At 49.4% G+C, this 12,189-nt stretch overlaps 1 protein-coding gene across 1 annotated transcript in view; it reads left to right on the top strand.

The window, feature by feature from the left end:
- The window catches only part of LOC119104732 (putative histidine-rich protein DDB_G0274557), a 45,129-nt gene extending 33,241 nt beyond the window's left edge, over positions 1-11,888 (top strand). The window contains exon 4 of the mRNA XM_037228449.1: positions 11,766-11,888. Within this exon, the coding sequence (XP_037084344.1) occupies positions 11,766-11,888 (123 nt within the window). The remainder of the gene's footprint in view (positions 1-11,765) is intronic.
- Positions 11,889-12,189: the final 301 nt, after the last annotated feature.

Genomic DNA, 12,189 nt, shown 5'->3' with positions numbered 1-12,189 from the left:
AGCATACGGTCATGAGCAGGAAAAGGGAGGTGGCAAGGGGACATTGTTCCTTTATCGTCAAAGCGTGGGGCGGTTAGTTTCCTGTTGTTGCACGAAGGGACATTGGTTTGCAGATAGTTTCTTCGCTACCTGCTCAGCTATGGCCCCTGTCCTTGAACAACCAAATGCCCCCTCCCCCCTCCCCCTCCCTCCTCCCACACACACTGGCTACGTGAATGAACTACGGTTGCAAAGGTTCGGATCTTCCTGAAAATTGCACAAGTGATGACTAACATACTCAACTGACGCACGCGCAAAGTGCCCTAATAATACACAGCTTCCAGAGCACATTGTCATGTTTTCATTTCCTTCGTTTAGCGTACATAAGTGTTTAAGTGCGTGTTCACGTCATTTGGGTATCATCACTAGACAGGCACTAATGCTCACTGACGGCGGCGACACCCAGGACCGGTGCCGGCAAGAGCCGGCCGTAAAAGCGGAATTCGAACTTGAAATAAACGTTAACACCTACCGATTTGACGTCACCTCGTCCTGCGTCGAAGCCCGCAAGGCAAAACAAAGCATTAAAGATGCATGATCCGTCTCCGTGGTCTAGGGGAAGGATTCTGGACTGTTAAGCAGGTGGCGCTGGATGCCAGTTCCAGTTCTTTTTGCAGTTTCAGTTCCAGTTCCAGTTCATTCGGGCACATCATATGGCCCGACTCAAGAGCAAAACAAAGGTCAAAAGTGTCAAGGGGGAGGGTCAGCTGGCAACCGGCCAACGAAGTTCAACCCAGGCCTGGGGCGGCCGTGCCGCGGTGTTGCGTGGCACGTAAAATCCTTCGCATTCCTGTCCGGCGAATCATGTATGGCAAGCTCTGTGTGTGTGCAACAAGCCATGCTTAGCAGATGCTCTGAATCAAGGGACCACCTATGCAAACCATTTGAAATTATATTTTTTCTTTTAAAAAATCCGGAACATAATTCCTGGCATTCTTTTGAAGTGAGTCCACGATCTGCTTACTAAAACAAAATTAGTCATTGTCCAGCTTTCAGATATTACTCTCTAGATTTCTCTCGCGGGTTGAAGCGTTGCCACGCAGTTTGAAAGGTCAAGAAAGCTGTTCTCCTAAAGTTCACCACTGCCAATAGTCGACGCTACTACAATATTGCTCCGCTGTCGGACTACAAACACACTTCTTGGAGCCAATCGGCGCGCCATTTTTTTTTTAGCCATTTTAGAAGAATTAGCCAGGCCGGCTGGGCCTGACCGCCTACGTTCAAACATTTATCAGGAGACCCACTAACCCTGCAGCATTGCTCGTGATAATTGACAGGCACTTAATGTGAAGCTCATTGACTAACAATGGGACGAAAAGGTCAGGCGCGGGTTATTTGCGCTGCGGCGCTGATCGAAAACCAATGCAATTAGGTGATCTGCTGTATTCGTTTGGATGTGTACAGTTGGATGGCATGTGTGCCTATGTGATGCGTCGTTTGGATGTGTACAGTTGGATGGCATGTGTGCCTATGTGATGCGTCGTTTGGATGTGTACAGTTGACGATAGACCTGTGATGCGGCGTGCATACCATAAATCACCAGTGGACTACGTTGCTAACCTGTGGTTTCATGGCCTGCACTCTTTGGAGCTGCAAAAAGTCGCAGCGATCGCTCTTTCAAAAGAACCCCGATCGACGTTTCCGACTGAGCCAGTGCCGCCAGGTTCTCTGACAGCAGGGTTTCACCATGCGCAGCTCTCAGCGTTCCGCGTCTCATCCATGCAAGTTCCAATGAGCTTTTCCGGATTATACGAAAGAATGTCATCGCGCGATTAGAATTCTGTCGGCGCCGCCAATAATTCTGAACCTGCCGGCGGCAGTCCTGGCGCCCAGCAGGCAGAGCTGAGGGGAAAGAGGGGCGCAACCATCTGTCTCGTGCAGCAGCAGTTATTGATTCGCGCTCGGCAGGCGGCCGCGACCCAGCACCGTCCAACAGGTCAGGGCGTCGGCCAGCCGGACGCGGTACTGCCCAACAGCTGAACAGAGCGGTCCTCTCCGACAGCTTTCTTGCTGAGCAGTCCTCTCCGACACCTCTCTTGTTGCGAAGTTATCTCCGACAGCTTTCTTGCATGAGCAGTTCTCTTCGACTGCGCTCTTGCTGAGCAGTCCTCTCTGGCAGCTTTCTTGCTGAGCAGTTCTCTCCGACAGCTCTCTTGCTCAGCAGTCCTCTCCACAGCTCTCTTGATGAGCAGTCCTCTTTGACAGCTCTCTTGCTGAGCAGTCCTTCCCGATAGCACTCTTGCACAGCAGTCTTTCTCTTACAGCTCTCCCTGCTGAGCCAGTCCTCTCCGACAGCTCTCTCTGTGAGCAGTCCTCTCCGAAGGTCTCTTACTGAGCCAGTCCTCTCCGACAGGTCTCTTACTGAGCAGTCATCTCCGACAGGTCTCTTACTGAGCAGTCATTCTCCGACAGCTCTCCTGCTGAGCAGTCCTCTCTGACAGGTCTCTTACTGAGCAGTCCTCTCCGACAGGTCTCTTACTGGAGCAGTCATCTCCGACAGGTCTCTTACTGAGCAGTCATCTCCGACAGCTCTCCTGCTGAGCAGTCCTCTCCGACAGGTCTCTTACTGAGCAGTCCTCTCCGACAGGCTTCTTACTGAGCAGTCCTCTCCGACAGGTCTCTTACTGAAGCAGTCCTCTCCGATAGGTCTCTTACTGAGCAGTCCTCTCCGACAGGTCTCCTGCTGAAGGGCGATCGCCATTCAGTCCGCCCACCTACTGGCAGGGTGAGTTCGAGTCGCTTTAGGGCGCCCGCTATATACCTTGATATATATGGCCTGTGGCCGGGGGCGGCGGCCGCGCTACAAAGGTCAGGTGACGTCACAGGATAGAACGGGCCGCGCAGAGCGTTGCGGAGCGTAAATCTTTCCACACCCACTGTTGCCGTCGACCTGGAATTCTACGATCGGATGGCGGGGGTTCGGGGGGTCACACAACAAGCGCTGCAACTAACGTGAGCTCTGATCCCAGAAATATATTCATTCAAATGGTTCGGACTGAGCCACAAAAAAACAGAGCAGACCCGTGTCCAAAACGTACTGTGCGACGGGTTGCATCGCTGTTTGGCAGCATGCCGCTTCTTCACGAATCTATGCAACAGGCTCCAGTGATTTGCCTCAGGCCATTGCGTTTGCAGCGGTTTTTATAGCCGTCTTTTGCCGCGTCAGGAGAAAGAGATTACGGCAGCGTTAGTATCATCATCATGTGGACGACTCCGCAAACTGTAGGCGAGTTAAGTAGTCAGTGAGCGTTGCGAACCCATACAAATAAGCCTGATCAGCACACTGGAGCATCCCTCTTTCTTTAACGTTCAACAGGCAGATATCTACTTGCGTTAGCGCTCGCTCCCGATCTGACGTTGGGATGGCAAAACCTTATCATTTCCGTCAACGAAGCGACAAATTTCGATTTAGTTCAAGTTTTCAGTGACTGATCAAAGTATTGGAAAAAGTGGGATTGTTGCGAGAAGATATTACAAGCAGTAAAGCGGGCTGCATGCAAATGCAGTCTTTGCCGCCAAATCTAACCAAATTTACGCTACAGTCTTATGCTTTTGAGCCCGGTTTTGAAAAGGGTGACACTAATGGGCCCTCCGGCGTTTACACCGCTCAATGATCTGCAGATTATTCAGTGGCCTACACCGTAGAGCTGGTCTTTAGCCTTTGAGCTCTCCTCGCTGAAATCAGATATCAACCCTTCGGAACGGAACGGGAAACGGAATCCAACGGAAAAAGCAGATCCAATCGTCTGCGCTGGACCGTGCGTGACGGTCTGCTCACATCGATCCACAGTTTCCTCGTACCATTTCTCGTTCTCTCCTCCGTCGAAATGTGCCGTTCCTGCGTCCCTGCGACGACAGACCGTCAAATTGGTGATTTTAACCAGTGTTTATCAGATATTTGCCAGCTGCAAAGGTTCGCTTCTTGTAATCTAGCAGGAGAGACGGAATTGTGGTGGCGGTGCATTGTTGCAATAAAACGACCTGATCAAGCAGTTTGCATGCGAAATGCGCTGCAAACATGTAACAGCAAGGCTTTTAAAGGAGAGTTATACTTGTTGCTGTGAGCTGCTTGCCCTTGCGCCAAACGTTGCATAGAGATGGGCTCATCAAAAGCACGACTGGTCGAGGCCTGTCCCGGCAGCTGGCCAGGCCTGTCCCGGCAGCTGGTCGGGCGTGCCCCGGCAGCTGGTCGGGTCCGTCCCAGCTGCTGGTCAGGCCTGTCCCAGCTGCTGGCCAGGCCTATCCCGGCAGCTGGTCGGGCCCGTCCCAGCTGCTGGCCAGGCCCTTCATAGCAGCTGGTCGGGCCTGTCCCGGCAGCTGAAGCAGCTCCGCCGCACCTGCAATATTTCCGTGTACGCAGACTTAAACTGGCAACAGGCCAGCCCCTCCCCCCGCTGCCAGCGCGGTGCTTAACCTGTCACGGCACCGCCCAGCAGGTCATCGACCTGTCCATCAGGTCACCGCACGTGGCATCAGGTCAAGACATCGTCCAGCGTATCTTAGAGTACCGTGACGAGGCGCACGCCATCAAACAGCATGCGAAATGTCCAGCAGGTCTCGTTTTCATGCAAAAGCTCACGTTACTTTTCAGCAGTTCACGATGTTGGCAAGCGCCTCAGCATCGTGTGACGCGGCATCTGGTGTCCAACAGTATGCAGATTATCCAGCACGTCTCACTGTCATGCGAAAGGTCGTCGTGCTGTTCAACAGTTCCCGGGACTGCTCAAAAAGCAGCGGCCAGAGGCATCACCTGTTTTTTCCAGGTGGTCCAAATCACACCCAGGGATCATGTCATTCCAGGTATAACTTATCCCGCTTTCTGTCTGACGCTATCAGTAAGCCTTCCAAAAAGACAGGAAGTAAAAAAGGCATTTTTAAATGCCCCTGCGTGACCAGAATGAGAGGCAACATTTTCCTACGTCGCTCTTGAATGGAACCTATTTTCCGTACGATCCAACATGTCATAGTGCTGATCATTAGGTCACGGATGGTTCAACAGGTGCTCTTGATGCCTAACGGGTCATCGGACCGTTGAATAAATCAACTTACAGTCCACAGGGAACAAAAGCTTTGGACAGGCCATGGTCCCTTTCGGACAGTTCTCTATGTGAACAGGCTCAGGTACTGTCCAGCTGGGTGGCGTGCGGTTCGACAGCGAACAGCGGATAAAATTAGCTAGTGGGTCGTAAAGCTGCCGAGCATGTCACAGCACTGTCCAGCATAGCGCAGCGCTGTGCAACAGCGGCTACAACAGTGCTACAATAATGTCCAACATGCCACAGCGCCGCCCAGCCTCTCGTGTTAGTCTCATCTGTATTCCTGGCCAACGTCTGGTACACTCGCTACAGATGCAAGAGATGTGACGTCACTGTTCCACATGTCGCGATCCGGCCTCGTATATCGCCGAGCTGTCGCGACGCCGTGCAGCAAATCAACACACTGTCCAAAAGGCCATCTAGGGTTCCCTGCTGAAAATAAAGGCAATGTCGTAGAGGCATAGCGCATGCATGAGCCGCATCCCTGGGGACAAAGGTTTAGCGCCAAGTACACGAATTCCCGTGAGCCATGAACCACGAGCCTGGCCAGGAGCGCCTGCTGGCGCGCATGCGCGGTACACCCCGTATGGCTCCTCTATCGCGCGCGCGACCAGGGCGTCTAGACGGATTTCCAGTAGATCTGGAGGCCAGCGACACCTCAGCAGCCAACCGTGTCGAAATCGGCCCCAGCCACCTGCAATCGCCCTTTTGATTACGAAACTTCTGAGAAAATGTGCCTGCGATGCGTCGTTATTGAAGGCTGCTCACGTTTAAATGGCTGGCATATGCTGGCGAAGCGTCGCGTAATGCGTCTTCGTCCGGCTTATGAGTGTGTCCGCGCCGTCCGCGCTGCTCTGATTAGAACGCGGCACTTCAAAACTGCTCGGGGTCTACCGCGACGATCTGTCAGAACTGACGTCGGCGAAAAAGGCCGTTGAACACCCGAGAACTCGACTTCGATTGGAGGGGAATACGGCAGCGACGTGCTGACGAGGGACAGTGCCGATCGGGCAACTCTGCTACCAGTCCAAATCGCGTGCTCTTGATCATCGATCAATGATCTATCGCGACTCCATACCCAAGGTCACAGGTCAGTGGATTGATCTGATCCTAAGTCGATCACCAGTCCAATGACAGATGAATTGATAACGCGGACGGGAAACTACCGGCTAGTAACCCATTTCGAATCCATGAAAAGGAAAGATAGATGGCCCTAATGACGGGCCAAAGATTTCAGTGTCTCAGCCTCTGTGGATTATCAACAGACATTGGTTTTCGCGTGCCGGTGACGACATCGGGAAATGGTCAAAACCTTGATCGAGCATGACTTCTGCTGCCCTGTTGCATTGTGTAATACGAGCTCACACAGTAATAAACGAAATGTAATCTCACGGAAAACGGTGGACCAATTATCTATTAAATTACCGTTCTTTGGTTTTATACCGAACATAGTAAAACATTTTCGTCTACTTACCTGACCCATCACAGCCCATGTACCTAAAAAAATCATAATCGTAATGTCTTAACCCCGGAACTGATGGACTTCAAGCAAGCTGAGATCAAACGGGGTAGGGAGACCGGACCCCGTTATCTCAGAACAAAAGATACAAAAACAGGTAAATAAAACGTCGTTAGACCGCATGTAGATATGTGCTCTACTTTTGAAAATATCATGTCTTAATGTGAGGTCAAGGTCGTGGTCACTTATATACATTTCAATCCTTATCTGTATGCAGTCAATCAAGATATCGTGTCTGTTCTTACAAGCTGTCAGCGCCTGACCAATCTAATCAATTACTATGCTGTGCTTATACGCTGCTGACATAAGGCATGTATCAGCCAGTCGTTGAGCAATTCTATTTGAAGGTCAACGTCAGCCAGAAACTTTCAATGAACTTTCGTGGCAAAATTATCATGAAAATGGGAGCACAACCTATGAAATCCGAAGCCGAATAAAAAAGGCAAACTGCCGTGAATGTGCGCGCATCACAAAACGTTGAAATGAAGTGGTTGTAGCACCACTGTCCCAACACCAAGGCTGACGCGCCTCAACTGTTGGTTGTGCCAGGAACGGTCCCGCAGCCGTCTGTAGGCCCTCTTTCTTAAAGAAAATGTGACGCACGCCTTCTGGCAACCTTTTATGGAACGCCTGCGACTGCAGAGGGGAGCCATCACGCAGCGGGGCTTGCCATTGACCATCCTAAAGGTCTTCAAAGGTCAGTTGACTTATGGTGACTTGTGGGGAAAATGTTTCCTGCTGGTAACAGAACGACACTGCCAAGTCAAAAATGAATAAAATTTACGTAAAGTTGTGTAAATAACTAAACAAAAAAGTACAACTACATCAAGATACATCATCAACAGCTGTCATATTCAAGAACGTCTTGCTTGAATATGGCCTGATTAAAACCTGTCTAGTCATTAATCCAACATAACCGTGACCAAAAGATTCTACGGTACCTAGACTGGCATCGGTTCTCAATGCCTACCAAACAGCCGTCATCACGTGTCAAGGTCATCACGTGTCAAGGTCACCACGTGTCAAGGTCAGTGGACAGATCAGCACAGGGCTGGCACAATATTTGTGTTTTTAGTGAAATATTCCGTCGTTTTCAAATACACCCATTGCCGATTTTGTCCCACTGTGCAAATGCAGCTTTAAAGTTAATCTCACCAAAAGAATCCCAGTAAGGCTAGAGGCAACATGAGATGGGCATTAACGACGTAACCTTAATCATAACCTGCATAATAAGCCTAAGCTTGAATCAGGATTACTGAGTGGCCGGTTAAGAAGTCGTACTGGCAAATATTCACATATTCAACGGAAATATTTTTGGTGAGCAGCGATTCTGCTTCGCTACGCAGGGTACATAACGCCGGAAATTGCCGACAATTTCTCCAAAACTGCTTGCATCTGTTTTAACTCGCGAGAGCTGAGAGCTTTACGAATCGCTAGTATTCTATTCAGTAAAGGTCTATGTTCCATTCATATGAAAAACTTCTCTGTAGACATGTCACAAATGTTATCAATCAAATTCAAGCTGTCAGTGTTTAAAATCTTCCTATGACACTTTAACTTAAAATTATCCAACTCACGTTGACGTGTCAGGCTTTATTTCTGAGCAAATGTCATTTCCAACGTAGTTCCCACTCAGGACGTTAATGACTATTGACTGATGTAATTGAGAACAGATGAGCCACAATGAGCGATTCGGGCGCCCGCTGATGAGACTTAACGGACGCTCGATTTTGAGATTGTCGCGAACATTACAGCATCCTACCACATTCCCTCGGCTGACATGAAGCCATGAACCCAAAGCAGCGCTCCAATAAGAAACCAGAGATCCACCCACAGAGCCTAGAGGCTAGCTGGTCATCACATACCGTTTCGATGGATAAAGCGCCAACTATTCGGGCAATTTGTCACAAGGATAATTTGAGCACTGGCGAGGTGTAAACTGAGCCTGCGGGGTATCAAATTAACCCAGTATTATCAAACCACCGCCGGATGACTCCACGGTCAAATGCATTCATTTCAGCTGACGGCTGGCTCGCTGGAAAAAACTTCCGATCCCATTCGCTCCCATTTTATTTCTTGGCCCCGCAAGCTGTGACAGCTGCATGAGGTAGCTGTTACAGTCCCTCATGTTATTCCGTGCACCAGCAAAGTCAGTAACACTAGGTCGCATGACAACGCTAGATCATATTGAGACATATTGCAATGCAATGCAACGACACACCCTGGGACAAAATATATACCCATGATCTTGGGTGTGTAAACTGACAAATTGCACTCCTGCGATCTTGAGTGCGTAAAATGGTAAAATATACTTTTACAAGCAGACGTGTGCCTAGTTTTAAAGATTTCTCGGGAATCGACTCCTGGTTCTTGGCTTCGGAGCCAGGAAGAAGCTTGGAACCAGTCTGGTATTAGGTGAGGGATCCAGCCAGAACCAGGATCCAGCCCTACATTAAATCGAAAGATCCAGCAAGAACCAGGATGTAGCCTGATCATAACCAAAACATCTAGCAGGAACCAATATCCAGTGTGGTGTCAGGCCAAGAGAATCAGCAGGAACCAAGATCCCGCCTGGAACTACGTCCAAAGATCCAGCAAGAACCAAGACCCAGCTTAAGATCATGTCAAGAGATTCGGCAAGAACCATGATCTAGCTTGGAACAAGTTAGGATCCAGCACCAAGATGTATTTCAGGATTAGCTGAGGTCCATTAAGACCCATTCTCTAGTCTCGGTTGGTGCCAATGTAAGCAGCAAAACCAGAATATAATCTGAGGTCCCAACCCTAATTACCAAGGTTCAGCAAGGTCTTGCTCAGGGGCACAATGTTTCAAACTAGTTAGAGAGGCTGAGCAGAGTAAACGGTTAAACCTATCTTCCCTTTTTTAGAGTTGGGAGAGCTGAGGTGACCCAACAATATGAAACTACACCTCTGATGCTCCTTAAAACTGTATGTTTTATCATCACTATTATGGAAATTAAGTGATCACCATTAACTTAACAAACATAAACAAGCATTATAATGACGATTACGGAAACAACTACTTCATAGATGATTGCATTCATCAGGACTTGTACAAACCATAATAAATCAGTACAGGCCCAAACATGATGACCTGCAATGACACCGACCTTACCATTGCTCTACACTTTCTCAGAGACTGCGTAGTTTCGCAGACGTTGTATGGAGGGCAGATTAACAGCTGACTGACTCACACTAGCGACCCCACCCCAGTTGCGCCAGGATTGGATTTCTGACGTGTATCTGATCCATTTCGTCTGTAATATGACCGCGGGGCCTGACCACACGTTGTTTCGATAAAAATAAGAAGGGAATTATGTTATATAATATAAGGAATTTCCAAGTGTGGTAAGCGAGAAGGACGTAGACACGACATAGAATATCATAAAGAGCTATTTTGAATTTTTCAAAAGTCAGAAATCCCTGCCCCCTCTGGCTGTCGTATTTCCCACACATCTGTCAAAAGGAAACAAAAATACGGAGAAAAACTGTTAGTCACTTCGGCAGCATTGTAGGGAGACCCTACTGGGAGGATAGTTCGGTTCTTGGAGTGTTTCTATTGCCTTGAAATATAGTGCAATATTGCAAGATCGTGATGGTATTGCAAGTTCGTGACGGTATTGCAAGATTGTGATGGTATTGCAAGATTGCGATGGTATTGCAAGATCGTGATGGTATTGCAAGATCGTGATGTGGTTGATTAATACAAAATTCATAAAAGACACTCCTACCATTTTACAGTGATGAGCACATAGTTTCAGCTACACATTTGTAAATGTTATGCAATCACAGCGTACAGCAAACCCTTATAAGTTGTGGTGCTGGGATCAGGACATGCTGACTGTTTAGTTTCAGCTACCCATTTGTAAATGTTATGCAATCACAGCGTACAGCAAACCCTTATAAGTTGTGGTGCTGGTATCAGGACATGCTGACTGTTTGACATGTCTGTAGTGCGTGACAAATCTTTTACCGCAAATATGAGCATTATACAAGTGGAAGTTTCAACTGCACACACCTCCAAAAGGCAATGATCTTAAAAAAGAGTAAAACATAATTGGTTGTGATGGTAACATGAGGACATACTGTTTTTCTTGCCTGTGGTGTGTGCCTTTCATGTGATGTGAAAGCAGAAGGATGTTAGTTATCCTGTGGCATGTTGTCAGCTGCCAGCCACTCACTTCTAAGCTGCAGGCAATCATCTTCAACCAGCAGTTCCTTTGTTCGTTGCATTGGTGGTAATGGCGCATGCTGATTGTTTTACTTGTCTGTGGTAGATAGGTTTTCATAAAGAAGAAAGTAAAAATATGTTAGTTGTCCTGGGTGATTTCACGACTTTGTGACTGAGAACCATGGATCAGGGTCTTCTACTTGTAAAAAAACAGTGTCAACCAGGATTTTAGGTCAGGGGTTTTCAAAAGAGCCAATAAGAACCAGGAACCAAACCACTGGTCCTTTTATGAATCGGAGGGAAACCAGGATCCATGGTTTTTTTGAAAAAACGACCAGCAGGAACCAGGATCCAGAGGTTTTTTGTTGTTGAAAGAATCAATGGGAACCGGGATTCAGGGTTTGCTTCGTCGAAGGAATCGGCGGGAACTAGGAATCAAAACTAGGAAGCAATCACATGCCTGCCCACAAGACACAAGACAAAACAATATACACGAAATATGCATTATAAAATACAAAACGTGATAAAAAAACGGAACGCATGATCAAAAATAAATACACATTCATGATGGCAAACTCAATGCTGCACGTACCCGCAGCGAAGCGTTGGTATGCCGCCTCTAAACGCACCACCAGCCCCAAACTCAGCAAGTACCTCAAGCTGGGAGCCCCCCCCCCCCTCCCCGCCCCCCAGTCCACAGCTTAACTCACGCTCCAAGACGCTGGCTACCGCTTTGCCACGCTCCGACTCTTGCTCCGACTCCTGCTCCGACTCTTAACCCCTGCTCTTGCCAAGCTCCGATCCCTCTTGGCCGACCTCCGACCCCTCTTGGCCGACCTCCTCCTCCCGCTCCTCTCGCACGGCCCCTGCCTCCGCCACCCAGCCGTGTTTGTGCTCACGCTCGGACGATCTCCCTCCCCTCCGGTCAGCCTGCCGACGGTCGACCGACGCCACCAACCTCCCCCCTCACTGCCCGCAGGCACACTCGGCGGGCGAGCCCGCCACGGCGGCGGCGGCTGCGGTGGCGGCGGCGCAGTTCGCCTCGGGGGACGCGCTCCGTCGGCCGCTCGTTGGTAATATTGCGGGGATGATGGGTCACTGAGGACGCTGTGGGATTGTTGGGCGACAGAGGACGCTATGGGGCTGGTGGGTCACAGAGGACGCTGTTGGACTGTTGGGTCACAGAGGACGCTACGAGACTGACGGGTCACAGAAGATGCTGTGGGGCTGTTGTGTCACAGAGGATGCTGTTGGACTGACGGGTCACAGAAGACTGTGGGACTGTTATGTCACAGAGGACGCTATGGGGGAGCATGTTATGGGACTGGTGGGTCACAAAGACGCTGTGGGACTGGCATGTCACAGAGGATGTTATGGGACTGATGGGTCACGGAGGACACTAT

This window comes from Pollicipes pollicipes, unplaced genomic scaffold (assembly GCF_011947565.3).
Source record: "Pollicipes pollicipes isolate AB1234 unplaced genomic scaffold, Ppol_2.1 Scaffold_6052;HRSCAF=7182_pilon_pilon_pilon, whole genome shotgun sequence".
In the NCBI taxonomy this organism is placed as follows: domain Eukaryota; kingdom Metazoa; phylum Arthropoda; class Thecostraca; order Pollicipedomorpha; family Pollicipedidae; genus Pollicipes; species Pollicipes pollicipes.
Note: the sequence above shows the minus strand (reverse complement) of the source record. Positions and strands in the feature narration are given on the sequence as shown.